We start from the raw sequence: 19,339 nt of genomic DNA, 5'->3' as shown, positions 1-19,339 counted from the left end.
GCGGGAAGAGGCTGGTGGTGCGGGGCTGCTGCCAGGAAAGGCTAACCTCTGGCTGGAGACCACAAACCCTTGGTGACAGTGGCCAGCCTGGTTTTCCAGGGCCGTGGATAAAATAAGCAACGGCCTAGGACAGCAGACAGTGGAGGAGACAGAGGGGCACAGTCCTGCTGCTTGCTCCCTGTTGTGTTGGACAGAACGATTTTCTGTTCTGCAGTGGAAATTGCACTTGAGCTTACTTGCTTAAAAAGAAAAGACGGTCAGTGCTTTACTTTATATCTCACCTGGGGATCAAATCACTCAGCAAGACAGGACAGTTTTGCGGTGTTTTTTTTTCCTTCTATATCTCACTTTTGAGGGAAATAAATTTCCATGACAGAGGATTAAATACTATGAACGTTTTTCTTAGGTGGATTTTCCAACTTCTGGTTTGCAGCTACATTAATTTGTGGGTGAAATAAATATTTTGGTACTGAAAACTTGCCAAAATGTTGTTTAACAGGGAATTGCAGTTTAATTAGCACTTATGAGACATTAACAATAATTGTATTAAATTTGGCCACTCAGGGTAAAGTGTGATTCAGGATCAGCTGGTTGGTAGTCTGGGAGAAAAAAAAAAAAAGGAAACATTGCTGTGTGGTCTAGTGAATGTGTGCCATTACCTTTGTTCATAGGTAGAAATTCTTGCAGCTCCTTGACTCTTTTGTTTTGTTTTGGTTTTCCCCCCACCCCCCGTGAGGTGTTGTGCTGGACTGAGAAAAAGTGGAAGGAACTTGTATTAACTGGTGGAAAATGGTTTGACTTCAAGATCGTGCTTTTGCAGGGAGCTGGATTACAGTTTATCCCTGCTATCTCTTTTGCTGTGATTTTTAGGAAAAGTGCCAAAAACTTTAAAAAATTTTTCCATTTACTTATTTATGCTTTGCTTTGCCAAGGAATGAGAAAGCCTGCCACTTATAGCAAGCTTGTGAACAAGAAAGGCAAGGGAATCTAGGGTGAAGTTTGACGTGGAGGCTCGAGTACAATGCCATAAACATCCCTTGAATATTTCTTTTTCTCTTTGCACCAGAGTTCATTATGGTCTCAGAGTTTGTGGCTGTAGGTGAAAATGAAGACAGTGCCAGAAAATTGTTGTAGTTTCAAAGGCTGGCTGAGAACAGAGTAAACAATCTACATGCAACTTAAGCGCCTGTTTGCGTGCAGGTTACCACACAAGCCTAATATATACACCAGCGTGATGTAAGGCAGCGGAGATAACCTGATTAACAAAGTCCTCTCAGCAAGTTGAGGAGATCCCTGCTGCACCAGTGCACCCCTCCTTGGGGACCTGCGACTAGTCCCAGCTGAAGGAAACCTTCCCCACAGCAACAAGAGCTAGCAGACGGTTTCTGAAAATGGCAACGACCGTTCTCGGTGTTTGTGTATGAAGACGAGGGAAGTAAGGGGAGTAAAGAGCCCGCGCAACTTTGCAGGATAGCTGGCATATTATGAAAGATGCAACGTACATTACTCGGGCTGTGCGAGCTGTGTTTGCAGGAGTTGTGGAGCAACTGTGTGTTTGGGGAGGTTGCATTTCAGCAAACAGCTCTCTCTGTTTATGCGTTGAATGAAAGCCATCATTCAGCAGAAAGAAATGCTAAGGCAAGATAAGTAAGTGATCTTCCAGTTTGTGAGCTGTTGCAGCCTTGCTTTTATGCGTGCTCAGCAGGCAGAGCTCCACGGACTTGAATGGGAACCCGTGGTGCTCAGCACTTATTAGTAAAGTGTTTATTATTCCATGTCAGAGAAAGAGAGACAAAAATTTATGTACATAAGAAGACGTGTAAGATACAAGGCTTTTTATCTCTCATGTGAGTATGTATAAATATACTCAACTTGTACAATTTTTTTTTGTTATTTTGTGCATTACTGTCCATGGAGAGTGTGCAGGCTTGTGTCAGTGACCCAGGGCTTTAGGTGAGGAGTGCAGGGCACTATTTCTGGCTCTACTCTAACTACTTGTGTGGCCAAGTGTATTAAGTCCTGCTCCTGAAGACAGTAAACCGTTTATTCGGGCTTCATTCTCAGACTTGCTGAATACCCCAGAAGGCTGCTATTCTTAGAGGGAACTGCCATTCCTTAGCCCTGAAAGTGGGCTGTCCATAAATCACCAACACATACTTTCCCTGGGGAGGTGGGATTAGAACCTCAGCTTTCTCCGTGCCAGCCTGCAGAGCTGGCAAAACTCCTGCTTTTCCAGCCTTTCCACCGAGGGCACGTGCTCCTGGTCACGAGGCTAGCGGTAGATGTGGTGCCCACCGGACTTTGGGCTCCACACAAGCACCGGATGGCTTCCCATCGATTCTCTTGGTGTCATGGTGGGGCAGGCCCCCTCGTGCTCACCATGCCAACAGCCTCCTGTTGAGCTGTTTCTGCTTTTCTTTCTCCCCTTGTTGAGGTGTCCCTGGGGGATTGCGCTCTTCCACCATGCTGGGTGTAGGTGGGGACAGACGTCCCAGGCTAGCACAGCTGCGAGCTGACCCCAGTGCCTAGGGCCAGGTCACAATCAAGCTCTCAGTCTGTGCCATTGTTTCTTTTTTTTAAACAATAAATGCATCTCTGTGGCAACAAAAATATCGGTACCCTTCTATAAATGAAGCTCTCAAATTTGTCATAGTTACAGACTGTTTTGATGACAGTGCCTGTGCCGATATTAGTTCTACTGTGATCTGATCTGGCTGTGTCCTTGCTCTGGATGTGCTTCTCTATAATAGTACTTTCATTCCTTAGCTCCCAATAGTGCCTTGATGAATAGTGGAAGATGTGTTTCAACAATTTTATGATTAAAAAGCAACATCGTACCGTTGTTTGCTCTCTGGTGCCTTTACACTGTTCGTTATGCTCTGCCTAGGAGTACCAGCAGTGATTTAGAGTTGCAACATCAACATCAGTCTCTGAACCTTGTGTTTTCTTTAACCATAAATTCTGGGGAAGGAGGAGAAAGGAGCATGAAGGAGAAACTCTTAAGTAGGAGGGTTTGTTCTTCTGACATTTCCAGGCCGGCCGTTTGAAACTGTGATGCCTCACAGCAATCAGAAACATTTACTCCTAACTCTCTCGTTGGCTTCACGGACAGGAGCCCCTTGGGCAGCTGCTCTGGAGCACACTTGGGCAGGGTTGGGAGGCATCGGCTGGGCCCAGGGCATGCATTTATACTCCAGGTCCACTGATGTCACCGGCGTTCGTGCTAATGGCCTTAGTACAGAGGTCAAAGACTGCTTAGATATGAAAGCTGAATCACCTCCTTATTAAACCCCTCAGCAGGATCAAGGCTTAGGGAAGCAGGCACGTGGGCTTGCCTTCTGGCTGAGGGCGTGGATGGAGAGTGTGACTCTGGGACAGGCCTTTTGGCAGTTTCGGCCAACCATTGAGGCTTTGAAATGGGGATATCTGGGGATGAAAATGCTCCTGTACTGACACGCCTATGTGAAAAAGCTCAATTCATTCATTTTCTTTAAAGATTTGTTGATCCCACAAGTTCTTGATAGAGGAGAGTTGTCCTGTGACCTGAGGGTCACAGAAATCAGTGGTGAGCCCGTCCATCTAAGCAGCCAAACGTGAAAGATCTTCAGCTATGCTTATTTCACCTGCAAACATGAATAAGCCAGCAGCCTAAGCCTCACTTCAGACCTGTTTGCCTTTACAGTCGCATATACGTGCATCAGAAGATGGTAGCAAAAAGGCACTGGAGGGTCATCCAGAGATTGGTCTCCCCTCCACCCGTGCAGGCAGAATGATTTGGACATTACCAACATGGTAATGGCCTGGCTTCTCTAGGTCCCTGTGTTTTGAACAGTCCTGCCTGTGAAGGGAGCTTGTTTTGGAGAGCTGTGGTGGTGCAGTGTCCTGTTTTTGGAAAACCTGTGTTTTGGAGCGGTAGGCAGGAGAGACCTTGGAGGAGGCAGCTGTGGCTGTGTGCTTTGCTCTTGTGACTTGGGCTCCATGGAAGCAAGGGAGTCCCTGTGTTTCACAATAAGATGCAGGAGGTTGGTTCTTAAGCCTGCTGCATCTCTGTAACTTTTGGTAGGTCTCTGGATCACATCGTGCCTTTAGTTTCTAAGCTGTAAAATAGGGATAGAAATTAGGAATTTAAAAAAAAAAAACACACAACAAAACACAAACAAACAAGGCCTTGAGGAAACATGTAGTTGTAACTTGTGGTGCCATCACCACCACAGGCTCTCATGTTGGTTTGACCTTCAAGGCTGTGCTTTGATATTGATAACATTCAAAATTTATCATGATATGAATGATTGGGAACTTAGAAAATATAAGCTTTTAATTTTTTTTTATTTTAATTTTTATTTCAGCAAATTCAGTAAAGCTAGAAATGCAAAGTGATGAGGAATGTGACAGGAAGCCCTTGAGTCAGGAAGATGAGATCAGGGCTCATGATGAAGGAAGCAGCCTGGAAGAGCCCCTCACTGAGAATAACGAGATGGCGGATAACAGAAAGATCCAGGAGCTATCGAGCGAGGGAGGAATCCGGCTTCCGAATGGTAAACTGAAATGTGACGTCTGTGGCATGGTTTGCATTGGGCCCAATGTGCTAATGGTACATAAAAGGAGCCACACTGGTAAGCAGCTGAAAGAAAATCTGATGACTGCCTGTGGCATCTGATGTTGATATTACCTGACAACTCTTCTCTCTTCCCTTTTCATTCATGGGGTAGCAGGAAGCTGGGGAGGGGAAAGAGGGACTTCATTGCTTTGGTTCTTTTCCTGCTCCCCAAATTCTGGTGATGCTGTGTTTCTAGCAGGCATGGTGATTCCTTGACATTGATTTCCAGCCTTTGGTGCTTAAAAACACCACAAAAGTCTGGAAAATGCTTTTATTTTGCTGTTCTTGACCACAGGCAAGATGGTGAGAGTCATCCTCTGGATTGGGGGTGTGCGTGTTGATGTGTGTGTGCATGTGCAGGGCGTTGTGAGCCTTTAAGGTGAGCCTTAGGTGGTCTTCCTTTGGAGGTGCTCACAGGTGGGCAATGCCAGCAGCTTTCTGGGCATCTCACTTCTTTTGCAAGCGGCTGGGCCCGGCAAACCTGGGAGCAGTAATCCCCGCAGGGGACGCTCGTTATCTCATGATCCTGATGCCAGGGTGGGCTTGCTGCTCATCGCGTGACAACTCCAGCAGGGAAGCTGCCCCTGCACTGTTCTTGTGAGCTAGTGCTTGGCTCTCCTCACCATTCAGATGCCGTTTTTGTGGCACCTTTCAATGCTTGCATACCCCTATAATTTATTTTTTGTTACTGTTAGTACAACTACTGTTTGGGCACCAAACCAACTTGCTAAGCTTATGGATTTCAGAATTCAAGAGGCAGACAAAACCTTTATGATATACTGGTTGAGTGGATCTTTGAGGTACGAAAGATGAGACCTTGAGTTCAAAACAGAGAGTTTTGGGGGAGTTTGGACTAACATGAAAAACTGGAGTCCCCCGGAGGCTGCTACTCACTTGCCTCTGCTGCTCCCCAGGTGGGAGCAATAGTTTCCTCCAACAGGATAAAAGTACAGAGGGTGCCAAAAGACAATGCTCTCTGGTCTTGCAGAGGTCCACCTGGCAGAGCCTTTGATTCAGAAAAGCACTTAAGCTTGTGCTTAACTTTTATGAGATTTAAGCACCTCTAAGTCACCTGAAGTGCTACAATATATGCTTAAGGTACACACTTAAATCTTATTAAGATTAAGCACAGGTTGTGTTGGAGCCTCAGTGGATGTTTGTTCTTCATATTTTTTGGACAAAATGAAAAATACTTTGTTTTTTATTAATGTTAATGAACTGAAAGACTCACACTGAGATATCTGTGAAGATACAAAAGTGAGATTTTAAGATACTTTGTGTAAACCCAGTAGTTCACAGTCAAGTAGCATGGTCTTGCTGAGAAAGAAATCAATAGAATTTCTGTACAGAGGAATAATAAATATATATTACATACTTAATGCCCTGCATATAAGCTTTATTGATAATAACATAAATATATTAATGCAAAGCATTGCAGTATCATTTATGATGTGGTCCTGATTTTAGACAGCAATTGCAACAGGGGAAAAGCATTAGCCGGAGAACCAAAACCTTGATTAACAATTTGTTGTGCTATTACTAGGAAAAGGAAAGAGAATAGAGAATTTAACAGACTGGGTCCCCAGCTTTCAACCACCCTAGAAGTTTTCCTTGTCACTTGCACAGATCTGAGCATATGTATTGTAAGTGCATCAGGGTCCACGTAATTCAACTCGAGCAGCTAAATTAGAGCTGCTAAATTTAGATTTAGGTACTTAATTAAATGGTCTGCATTTTTTGAGGTACTGAGTGGCTAGCGCAACTTTTAAATACAGACAGGCTACCTCTTTCATGTTGAAGAAGACATGCAAATTTAAAGCGAACCGAAGAAAATCTCATCTGCGTGCAGGCAGGACGGCTGTACGCGGGTGCACGGGTTGGAATTGCGTAACTGGTAGCTTTTTTCCTTCAGGCTAGTGCTGCTTCCTCGTAGAACTCTGACTCTCTTCCCTTGTGAGCAAAGGAGCTGTGATGTATTGCTCTATCCAGATGATTTCAAGCATATAGAGAAGGCATTCCTTTTAATGTGCAGCTCGGTGCTTTGCTCTAAGTAAACCAGTTGGCAAATTTTGTGGGGGATGTTTTTTTTGTTCCCCCACTTTGTTTATTTGTTTTTTAATACATGCTGCTGCTTCACTGTCCACAACAGAAGGAGAAATTTGCTTGGATTTCCACATCCTTGATTTTAAGAAGTATTTTTAACGTGCTGGTATCTATCCTTTCAAAGTGCAGTATTTTTAAATACATTGCCACTTCCTCGGCAGCCGGGTGCGATGGGCTGGCCCCAGCCCTGGAATGAGCCCTGACCTGTGGGTAGTCTGGTTTTGCAGCCCAAGGGAGAAGGATGAAGGGGAGGGGAGGTTGTCCCTAGTGAGTGGAAACGGATGATATTCTTTATCAGCTAATGCAACTGGCATGTAAATCCTTACCTCTGAAAGCCAATTTAAGTATCTTTTGGGAGCTGAATCCCGCCTTACTCTCCTCTTTATCTGTAAACAACTAAAGCGTGGTCTGGCCAGTTGTTTGCATTGGCAAAAACTAATGTCCTTTTCACTTCCCCAAAAAACTGTCAGCATTCTATGTAAATCACACAGAATGCTGTGGTCCATCGTAGAGGCTGTAATTTGCATGTGTGTTGGGACGAGAGTGTGGCTTTCCTTACGCCAGGGACCCAGGCTTTGCAAGAATCTGTGCCCTATGGCTTTGGCTGTGTTACGCACGTAAAGGGGCGCTGGCTTCTCCAGCCGGTTTTCATCTGTTCTGAGCACTGCTTGTCTTCCCTGCCACATCACAGGAGTTCAGTCAAACAGACGTAGGGAGGGCGAAAATTATCTGTGCCGTAGATGAGCTCAGTGGCCCATCTCTCATCCTTATTTGCTGGAGTGTCCATTTTCTGGGATTCCCACAGTCACCCCTTCCTGTGATAGACCAAGCTGGGAACTTCCCGTTCATCCTTTGCGAGCGCTGCCTCATGCATGTGGTGCAAGCGATGCTCTGCTCCGCGGCATCTCTGTCACGGAGCCCACGATGCTGCTCATCGGGTACAGCCAAACACAACATTTCTCTGAAACACTGAAAAATCAGGTGAAGCATTTTTGTAATCGGTATGTGCATCAGGAGAAAATAAATAAAACGCTCAATGTGGGAATTAAGTGTGATGTACTCCTTGCTTTAGCAAGTAGAGTAACCTCCCTGCCCCTTCGTTCACGTGCCATATCCTCATGTCAGAAAAATAGCATGTGTCAGGTTTGATTTATTTCCCCCCTTTCCCATACTATCTTCTTTTGGTCCAAATTTCAGATTCCACAGCACGTCCTGACTTGCAACATCTTTATCAGAGTGTTTTGTCCCGTGGGAGATGACTGTGTGCATAATACTGCCACTGGGTACTCCTGGGGCTTGTGCTTGGGGTGTTGAGGAAAGGGAAGAGGAAGAGGAGAGAAGGTCAATAATCCACTTTGTCTGAGGTGATGAAAAGGAACCAGTGATTTCTCAGCTCTTTATGCTTTCTGCTAGTGGGCCTGGATTGAAATTTCCTTGCTCCTCGTTTTTGGTGAGGCAGAAACCAATTGCTGGTACAGCTGTGCTGCTGCCTCTGTGATCTGTGAGGTCTGGACATGGTTCTCCATTACAGTATGAATTGTGATTTTTCTCCACCATAACATCCAGTCCCTTTATCTAGTCCACTGCTGGATTTTGGAACACTTTATTTTTAAAGGCGGGTTGGAATCGTCTTCATTTTTTTTAAGAACACCCAGAGGTTAAATGCTTGCCTCACTCTCTCTTTGGGCCGCCGGTAGGTTATTTTTAGGCTTTTTTGGGGTGGTAACTGCAGGGGGTTCTCAGATCTTTGCTTGCACTCCACGTGCATTTTACTACCATTAAGTCAGTGAAATGAGATACATTCCATGAGGAAAATCCTCAAGTTCTGCTTTAGCATCCATAGGATTATAATTGAACATATGCAACACTAGAACTCTGAATGCCTTTTTTTTTTTTTATGTAGAGTTCAGATTTTTGGGACGCAGTTAATAAAGGAGGGAAAATGGTATTGTGCTGTTCAGTACAAAAGACTTTAAAGCAGCTAACCAGGAACCAATTTAAGCAAACGATCGTATTAACACATTGCAATTATCTCTGCTGGGCTACCTGTCTTACTCTTCTAGTAGAAAGGTTTTACTGTTTTAATTTGTTACCTAGTGCAGCCTCCTACCTCTTGCAATATGAGTCGATTTGGCACTGAATCGCAAAATGCATGGCTAAATTTCTAAAAGTGATGTTTTATACTTAGATTCCTACACCCAGCTTCAACAGAAGTCTCATTTTCTAGTGAAGTGTAAGGAAGGAGAGCTTAGATCTTTGAAATCGCTCTCCGCATAAAGATGTGCTCTATTCTCAGTACTCAGTGGTAAATTCTTCTGATATTTTTGCCAGTTCACGTAAAGGATTTTTTTTTTTTTTTTTCTCTTAAAATATGGTCATAAATTTGTGTACCGAGGACACTTGGAAATCACCCAGGATTTCCCAGGAAACTTTCCAGAGAGATTTGTCACTGCTGTGTTGTAATAAATTACCCTGTCTGGAAATAGGTTTTTCCCAACAAAAAATCCTGATTTCAAGTGATGCGCGGCCTGTGAAGTAACTCTGATGGAACAGTAAGTAGGTGTGCAGACTAAATAGTCCCCAGAATAACAAATAGAGAAATGAAGCGAAGTCTGCTGCTCGATATCTCGCTTGGACTAAGGCAGCATGTTGGTAACAGAGTGCGTATTTCATTTGTGCTCGTGGGACAGAGCAGCATCACAGCAGTCGCAGCATCTGATTAATCAGGAGAAATGCTTAATTTTCACTGAATTTTAACAAAAAGCCTACTATGGAAGGGCGAAACTATTATGAATATGAGCAAATGCTCTCTGATGAGCACAGTAATTTTGCATTGTTAAAAATAATTAAGCTTCTCAAAGATTATATCCCTTGCATACCAAAAGTATATGCCAAACAAAAAAGACTGAGATCTTAGGATATACAGTTCGCTGGGACAGGCGAACTCCATCTTGGCTTTCCTTGTCATGGTGAAGAGACTTTAAATACAGTGTTTTTTTAAGAAAAGGTAATTAAAACATTCACAGGAAGGGACTCGAGCACTGCTGTAGAAATAACCAGGCCTCCCTGTTAATGAAAACTAGTGCCTTACTTTGTCTGAATCTGATTTCAGAGAGACAAAAGTTACCCACCAAAAGTTACGAAAATCTAAGTCTCCTTGGTTGGGAGGCTCTTTGTCCTCAGTCAAATTTGTGTTTTGATACAGAAAATAGCACTGATGTATTTTGCACCGATACGAGATTCAAAGAAGGATAACTCATACTGAAACTTCTGCGCAGCACTTCCGTGCTGAGGCGGCAAAGGAGAGTTATTGTGCAGGGAAGCTTCCAATTAAGCAGAAAAAGGAGCTTGTTTGCTTTTTGAAATAACATCTGACATACGCACAGTAACATACAAAAGCTATTGGTAGGAAGTTAATCAGTTCATTCGCCTGGTTTCAGGTTGTATCAGCGTTTGTAACTTGTGCTGTGAAGACTCCAGCGAGCTGCCATTTATTAAAGATACCTATGAAAGGACCGTGTTTGTGAAATAACCCTGACTCGGTTGGTCCGCTTCACCGTTCATCTCAGTATTTGTTTATGCAATAGGAAGTTAACTTGTGCACTTTGGATGCCGGATGCCGGTGTAGCTAAAGAGCAGTAATATCTCATTATTATTTTTCCTGGAGGGGGCATAACTGTCATGGATGCATATTAAACAACAAACTGTCAAGTTGCAGCAGTGTTTTACTGTAATTTAGAAGTAAATATTTGTAGTCATACCTTTTAATTAATACTTTATTTAACTTTAAAGTGATAAAACCCCATGGATTTATTTATTAATTTGAGGGCTGTTCTCTGGCACAAGCCCCTCTTACTAAGCCTTTGGGAAAGGTAATGCTTTGCAGCTCTGACTTACCTTACCTTGTCCATTCCTGAGGTAACTAGATAATTAAATTCCCTGTGCTGGAGAACAAGGCTTTTTGGACATTCTTGGTTTTGTCTGGCTTTAGTTCTTAAATCTGGAGATGAAAAGAAACATCTTTTTTATTTGGTTAGCTGGTTAGCTGTTCCTCCTCCTCTTCCCACTCAGAAAGTCTTTTTTTTTTTTTTTTTCCTTTCTAATCACTAAAGTTTGAGGTTTTCCTGCACTACTTTAGCTCTAAAATAAAGAAAAGGTTTAAAACTTGAAGTGGACTAAAAGTATTTTGCAGTTACATTACAGCCACATAGTTTCCAGTGCTGTAGAGCAAAAAGCTTGCTTAGTCACCTTTTTGCTACATGTTCTTATTTTAATAAATCAGTATAAGCATATAGGGTCATACAAATGGTGAAACCCACACCATGCTTATAATTGTCATTACCCTCTTTTACTTGTGTGTGCCACCTACTTCCTAGGTCTCTAGTTTCTGTTATGTCTGTGTTGCCATCATCCCGAAAGATAGGAAAACATTTTAAGCACAGTCAGGGACTAACATGTAGAGGAGAAAGTTGTTTAAAGACTTTTTGTGAGTGGATGTTTAGTTTGAAGAATGATTAATTTCAGTCAATGAATAAAACCTTTTAGTTTTCGCAGAAGAGTAAGGGAAGTGACTAAGGAGGCCAAGATGGTTATTTTGTTATTAGGAAGCGATAATACCAGGGAATTGCTTACAAATCTACCAGGAAAAGGCAGCAGGAGAAATAATTGGAAAACAGTCTTCTCAAGGCACTGCAATGATAAAGAAGGCTGATTTGCTAGTATCTGGACTGGGTGTCACACAGCACGGTTCTTGGAAAATCAGCAAAATCTTCTTATTATTCAGTCTTTACATTTTTTGTGTGCCCTTCTATTGGATAACGGTCTCTTAGATTGGCTGTGCTAAATGTAAAATCAATAGCATGAAGGTGTGACTAAAATTAAAAGTTATCCCACAAGCCTGCAGCTTAAACAAGGAGCAGGAATTGAATGACTGGACAAAAGTATAACAAGCAGATCAAAGCAGCTATTTACTGAGACTTAAGCCAGTAGAAAAAAATGAATTCATGCTGGCTTTAAATAGATACAAAGGTCATTTAAGGTAAAATGTGCTATTGGAGCAGATTCTGTCTGTTGCAAGAGAGAAGCAGACTATCGGTGACTTTGTGGTGAGCTTTTTTGTGTCATCTTTGCCATCCAGCTGTGCTGCAGTGACTGTTGAATTCCTGACCAAAGGCTTTTGGTGTCTTTTCAGCTGCCAGTTTACCAGTTTATCTAGGAATAATACCTGCTCACATGCTGCCTCCAAGATATCAAATATACGTGGGTGAGGTAGCGGGTAAGGCATAGTAACTGTGTAGTTTTAAATACAGAAGGAGTAAAAGGAGAAAGACTTGAGACTCTGTAAGAACTTGCTACCTTCTTTAGTGTTGTCATCCTGAAACTGAAGCTGTCATTCCTGAATACTGAGAAACGTGTCAAAGGATGGGGTTTTGCCTGTGTTCTCAGACAGCGAAAGCAAAACAAACAAACAAAAAGTGTATTTTTCTACTGCAATCTCTTTACATGCCTCTGTTATGGACATTTTGAAATGATATAGAAGATAATGGCTAATCAGTTTCTTTAAGTGTAGTGTAGGAGTTTGAAAGGGAAACCACAAACTCTTTATCAATTCCAATAAGCTCATGTTCAGTGTGTTTGAAGAAGAGCTTTGTGCTCTGATTTTTCTTTTATCATTACTCCATAAAGTCCTTGGCAAGATTATAGGAACCTTAGTGTCTTCTTCAGTGCATCTGCAGTGGTTTCAGATGTAATTTCCAGCTCATGCATGTGAAGTTGCAGAGGTATGGCAAAGATATGGCACACCTGCCTTCTGCTGCCCTCTTGGCAGGGCTGTAATGCTGGCAGTGATTTAAACTGCTGAAGCAAGAATTGCTTGTAAGAGCTGTCTTGCTTCCTCTCTTTCCATTTGAATCTACAGAGATGTTCTGGACTTTACACTAGGCACCTGCATTACTTTGATAAATACATAGCATTCATTTTGTCCAGCAAGGGAGTAATCATTTTAAAGCAATTGAAAAAGGCTTTGGAGGGATGTGACAGATCACAAAACGTGTTTGTTTTTCATGAGATCTGTGCTTCAGGCCAGAGAACTCAACCTCAGAAAGTCCCACTAGGATTAGATCAAGATTCTGTGATAGGTGATGCACTGATAAAATAAATGAGGCTGCTTACATCTGAAACCTGATGTTCAAGACCTTGCTGAACTGGGGCCCTCCTTGGTGAATACGTTTTGGCATCCAAAGTCCAGCTGCAGTAAAGAGCTTAGGCAACTGGCCAGCACAACTATATGCTTGTGCCCTATTGATTTGCACAGTGGGACATACGCAGATGATTGGAACTCACTGCCAGCCTAAGAATGCTCGAACAGACTGACTGTCACCAACAAATGTTGACATAGATTATGGCTTTGATAATATTTCATGAAACCTGGGTGACTTTGTCAGGGTTTTTCCTCTAAATAATAACTTTTTTAAAAAAAAAAAAAGTGTTTGTTTTTTATGGACCAAATCCCCACCGTCCAGGGCAAATATGAAGGATTGACATCAAAATAAGTTTTGTGTGTTTGTGTGTGAATGCATGGGGTGAAGGAAGGGGAGAAGGTGTAGAGTTTCTGTTGGTTTCTTTTTGCTTTTTTTAAGTGAAACAAGTCTTTTCAATTAGTTTGATTTAGAGCACAGATTTGCTGTTCGATGGTGTAAGATATTTCTCAGTGTTCGCTACTGCCCAAAGCTTGTGGGCCTGCTCCTTGCTTGCATTGATTCTCTTCATACCATTCTAGCAATGCAAAACATCCTTTAAAAAGGGACATCAATTAAAGTATAATGCAAGCAAAAGCTTTGGTTTGAAGCAAAGACCTTAACATCTGTCCAAATCCAATTGTTATGTTCAGTTGTAAATACTCGTATGGATTTGACCTACACTAAAAATAAGTGCAAAACCATAGAGATAAATACTGTGAAACCACATGGGTCTACGTTTTGAACAGAGCTCATCTTCTTTGAAGGATAAAATCTCTGAGGTGGAGAAATTTTAAGAAAGTCAGTCTCCATTAATCACCTCAAGAAAAGAGCCTCAAATTACTGTTGGAGGCTTTGCCCATTGTGCAAAAGAAGCAGCTTCTTCCTTCAGCAAGTGCTGTGTGATGGTGGGGGACTGCACCTGGGCAAGATGGCACGGTTAAAAAGAGCGGGATAATGGGCCTCGTGCATCTTCCAAGGTTTCTTGACAGCTTTCTCCCTTCCATTTCCCTTCCAGGCGAACGCCCCTTCCACTGTAACCAGTGTGGAGCTTCTTTTACCCAGAAGGGGAACCTGCTGAGGCACATCAAGTTGCACTCTGGGGAGAAACCGTTCAAATGTCCCTTCTGCAGCTATGCCTGCCGACGAAGGGACGCCCTCACAGGACATCTCAGGACGCACTCCGGTGAGCCTGCCTTGCCTTCTCTTTCTCTCTTTCCTCGTGTTTTTTTTTTCCTGTTGGAGTGAAGCAGGTTGTGAAAATAACTGTGTTCCTGGTGGCTCTGGGTCTGTACCGTCCTCTTCAGATAGCACAGCTCTGAACTTTGGGAAAGCAGTGATGCGAACCAGGAAAGTTGTGGTTCAGCCACACCTCTCCTTTTGTGTAACCGAGCTCCACTTGCTGATGCTATCACGTTTCCCTTTGAATGTCTCTTTGGGTGTATCCAGGCTCTGCTGGCAGATTATTTTGACACTCTCAGCCGCAAAGTGGCTGCGAAATTCCAGAGGTCGAAGAGAATAACCGTGTGCTCTTGGAAGCCTCTCTTGCAGTTCATACCCATTTCTTCATCTAATAAATGCCATATGCTGGTGGAGTTCATGCTTGTTCATCTTCTAAAAACCTCCTTATTGCATTTTTTGATTCAGTTACATTCTAATTGACAGCATCCACAGCACTCACCCTAGTGCAGGAGGTGGTGGAGAGAGATCAGGGTTGTGTTGCTTTGCTACTTGGTAGTGTCACATCTATATCAAGTCTACTTGATAGAGTTTCTTGAGATGTTCTAAAGAAATACCTGTTGTACAACTCCTTGTTAGGAGTCACATCAGTAGCCCTGATGATTAGGAACAGATGTGTTTCTAGTCTCTGTACGCTACACCAAGGGGCCACGTTCTGCAACTTACTCATCTGTGTAGGACTCTGAATAAGATCTTAACTTGCTTCGGTTTTTGTCTTCTAGGCTGTTCACCTTTTGTGTTCAGGCCACTTTTAGGAGACTGTTTTTCAGTGTTGAATGAGCAGAGATAATTGAGCTGGTCACAAGTGACAACATTACAGATGAACTTTACTGAGGTGTTGGGAAATGAGTGACTACTGAAACACAGTGGTTGAAGCGCAGCTGCAGACAGAAACCCTGCGTGAAAATGTAATCATGGAGCTTCCTGACTCTTTCTACACGTTTCTTCTACAGGATCAGCCTCGCTTGAGTAGAAGTTTCTCTTTTAGGAGCATTAGGTTGGTCTTAGGATACAGAGTTACCTTGACATTTCCAAGAATCTGAAAGGTTGAGCCCAGAAGCTTCTCCAGGTAGACTTTGGAGTACATGGGGGGCTGTACTGATGCAAACATATGGCTGACTGAAAGCGGGAATGCAACGTGGGACTAGGCTGAGAGAGAATTCCTCAAGAGTTGTCAGCAAAGAGAGTTTGATCTGCAAGTCAGAGGGGAAAATGTCCGTGGAAGTGAGGTGCAGTTTTCACGCATCTGATCAAACATAACTGTAGTTTCAACTCAAAATTTAGTAAAAAGAAAATGCGATAAATATATTCACAATTAAAATAAAAAAGGGAGTTGTGGCATAAAATAGCCCACATTACAAAACATGAACATTGTGGTCGAGGATTGTTTTCATCATATGAGCATAGGTTTTGTTACCTAGATAGAGCCATTGATAGAGATTGTTCATTCTTCCTGTGTGAAAATACATGGGTAATATATCTGCTTTTTGCTAGAGGATGAAATGTAAAGGTGTGGGATTTTCAGAAGGCCGCTAAAGTGCTGAAGCGCATGAGTTCCCCTGAAGCTCCTTCCCTAACTGACTTAGCTGTGCTCAATTTGTAATTTTGTGTTTTGTTTTCAGTGGACAAAGTATCACCCCTCTAAGCAACTGCAACAGTTTTCAGCAGAGGGTCAGCGGGAACGGAAAAGTGCTCCCACAATACTCCTAAAGACAATTCTTAGAGCAGCACTCACAAATGAAGAGTTAAAAACCTGGGATATTGCCCTAAAACCTGACACCCACCTGCGTGAGGGTGAGATTCCAATCGGAACATGGGCATGGAAGTTAAGGTGTCTTTCTGTCTCTATCGTGTAGGCAAGCTTGGCTGACTCAGGCGTACATACGTGAACTAGGTGTTCCCTAGAGAGTTGAAGCAGTTTGGTATCAGTGTATAATACCAGCAATTTCTGCTATAATAAAGTGTACATCGAAGTCTCTGAGCAGGCCTTGAATGTATAGGAAACCTAGTAAACTTCCTCAAAGGTCTTTCCCAATCAAAATTAGTCTATGAATGTTTACCTCATATTCTATTGCTGGCTAGAAGAGATGATATTAGATAAAATATAGAAAGAAGAGGTTGAAAATTATTTTGAATTATGAGATTTCAATCCAGTTTCAATCTGGTACACTTAATGTCTAAATTGAAGTGAGTCTGAATGTTTCTGTATTTTTAAGAGGAAAACTCTTTAGATTGGATCCTCAACTGATATAGGTTGGAATTAATCCTATAAGTACTGCGGTTTTGCAGCAGCTAAGAATCTAGCACATGATTTCATAAATGCCAGACCAATTTCCCTTTTTATATTGTATGTCCTTTTCCTCCTTAAATAAGACAGTGCTATTAATAAAAAAAACCCAAACCACTGTTTTTTCTTTCCCAAGAAGGGTTTAAACTACTGATTATTTTTTATGAAGGGGACAGTATGCAAGAAAGAAATTGGAAAATGGCTTTTTGCATCTTTTTTTTTTTTTTTCTCCCAGCTAGTTTAATCTGTGAATTTGAAAGCATTTTTGTTTGTGCCACCACTTAGTCAGCTACACTCTCTCACTATTGCCAGTTAGTCAATTTTTCCTGTGCTTTGTGTAGGGTTTTCTTATAGTAAGGCAGGAAAGGCAAAAAAATAACGAAATGTAATTGCAAACAGAAATTAGCAGAAGCGTCTCAGAGGTATTTGAAATAGCTGAAACTTAAAATAATTTATGATAGGGGGTTTTTTTGCTTTGGATGGATTTTTTTTTCCTTGCTTTTTAGTATTATTTTCTATTTATTTGGAAATATTTCTAGACATCATAATCCACATTTTGCCTCCCCTTCTTGTGCAGAATAATATCTTGCTATTTAAGTGTTCCCAGGGTGAGTGGTTAACAAAATATTACTTTGCATCTGTAATGCTGCTGCTGTTTAACCCTAAATAATTAAGGGCTTAGCTTGGAGTGTTTTACTCCTGCGATTATTTGCCTTCTACTGACATATGGAGTTCTGATGAACTTTGTGTCTGTATTTTCCTCCCACATGCAGCTTCTTTGATTTCAGGAATATAATGATGCCTTCAGGACATCAGTAGCATAATGCCTGGGGAGAGATTCCTGCACAGAATTACACTGAGTGGGCATGAGCCTTAAGGTACTTACAGGACTTTCAGATGTTGTTTTCAGAATTAACTCCGCTGGTTCCACAACACAGATAACGCAGAAGTGGTGCCTGGATGGGCTTCCAGGACGTGTGAGGACCAGACTGCAGAGAGCCAGGGCAAAAGTTGTAGCCCCTTCCTGCAGGATGCGCTTGACAAACCAGGAGGGATTGGCTTCACCTTGCCTAGCTTTTGCTGTTTTTAAGGAGGAAAACATGCAGGTAAAGCCAATCTCCTGGTGTCAGTCACAGAGTACCTGTTATCTCACCCTGAGACTCACTCATCTTCTCCATCATCTCTAGGATTGCATGACAAGATAAAAGCAGAGGCGAAATGGATGAGGTGGATTCTACTGTAGGTAATTAATGAACAAAACCCAGAAGTTTTAAGGAAAACAGTTGATCTGAGAGATGAATCTGACTGTTAAAGCACCTAAATGTTGACCTCTCTGCTTTGAAAGATGCGATGTACAAGTTGATGCTGTCTTACCCTGAGCAGCCAGGAACCCCCAAATGGGCACCTAAATTTATGCTGTGTTTTGACATGAATTTCTCTTGTGTCTAAAACGGAGCCAAGTCAACCCTCCTCTCATAATACTGTTGTAAACATAAATGCTTTGATAGTTCTTAAAGAAGTCAAGGCTGCAATGTTGAGCGATCTGGAAGAGCCCAGAGAAAACATTAATGCGTTAGTTTTCAGAGCAGAGCTTGGGCAGTAAACCCGAAGTGAAGGATAGCTAAGGGGAAAACAAAACACAGAATAGATTTTGATTAAGTGAGAACCATCCTTCTATCCTTCACATTAGGCAAGGGTGGTCCTGTGGGCAAACTGTGTTGTGATTTTTTGTTATTAAAAGACTGTCTTGTCATGCATACACACAAACTGGCTACATGAAGTGTTCTCAGGTGACCTTAATTATGGAGTTTCCTGATTTTTCTCTTTATCTTGGCAACTTCAATCACATGCCCTTACTGTGTGAGTATATGAGTGATATTCCTTATATGAAAGCAATTTTACTGTTTTATTTCTTCTGAAAAAAAAAAAAGAGTAGTCGGATCATTATTTTCCCCCTTCACAGCTTTTCCTCACAATACGTTTTAAATTTGCTTCCAAGCTACTTCTTTCCTGTTTAGAAAATGCTTTTTTCACCCCTCCTTTTCTGCTTTTAACAAATACTTGCTTTTTCCTCCCCCACTTCTTCCTGCGTTGCTGCTGTATATTGTTTGTTACTGCCCAGCTCCTCAATAGCACTGAACTAATGGTATCGTTTTATTTGCAAAAGAAAAGCAGTGAAGCATTTGTTTTGAAAAGAAAGGCTTAGGCAAAAACTCTCAAAAGCACAATCTTAGCAAACTATGAACATGCACAAGATAAAAGGCATGTATAATTAAAGAGGTAACTGCTCTGTTCGTGGAAAGCTAGTTTAGTAACTTCTTCTGTGTTTCTTGGTTTGCCAGTCTATCTTTCTCATCTCTTCTCCACAAGAACTTTCTTCTTAGCTCCTCCAGTGTGGTCGCGAGCCATTCGAGATGTTCTGCGCGCCTGCAATTGCGTGGCTGTTGTCAGCAGAACTGACGAGGGGTATCTGTGCGTACGACTCTACCCAGAGGCAGAAGGAACCTGCTTCCTAATTCTGACTCAGTACCTGTTGGGAAGTCATCACACCTGGGATCGTCTCAGTCCAGGTGAAGAATTGGATGAACAAGCACAGTGCTGAAAAGCACAATGTTTGTGCATGAAGTTCTGCCTGGCAAAAGCCAGTGAGAATTACTGAAACAGTGGCAAGGATGGTTATTAACAATAATGAAGAGTCAATGTTTTAAACTACTTTTTTCATCTTGAAAAGATTTTTACTGCTATTAACATCCCTGCTCTCAAAAGGCCCAGTATCTACTCTGTAACCATGTTTTTGAGGATGGAAACATCGTAATTAGAAGAATCTTGGGACCTGAAATTCTCATTACACTCTGAGCTAGACTGACTCAAAACACA

General features: G+C 42.2%; 1 protein-coding gene across 1 annotated transcript; it reads left to right on the top strand.

Annotated features, from left to right (window-relative positions):
- Nucleotides 1–4,346: 4,346 nt before the first annotated feature.
- LOC104272777 (zinc finger protein Helios-like) lies at nt 4,347–19,064 on the top strand (the record flags this gene model as incomplete). Its single annotated transcript, XM_009867865.1, has 3 exons — nt 4,347–4,613; nt 13,955–14,122; nt 18,805–19,064. Coding segments are annotated over 3 exons (695 nt in total), but the record flags the coding sequence as incomplete, so codon positions are not given.
- Nucleotides 19,065–19,339: the final 275 nt, after the last annotated feature.

This window comes from Apaloderma vittatum, unplaced genomic scaffold (genome assembly GCF_000703405.1).
Source record: "Apaloderma vittatum isolate BGI_N311 unplaced genomic scaffold, ASM70340v1 scaffold10464, whole genome shotgun sequence".
In the NCBI taxonomy this organism is placed as follows: domain Eukaryota; kingdom Metazoa; phylum Chordata; class Aves; order Trogoniformes; family Trogonidae; genus Apaloderma; species Apaloderma vittatum.
The sequence above is the reverse complement of the archived record's forward strand: the minus strand, read 5'-3'. Positions and strand labels throughout refer to the sequence as shown.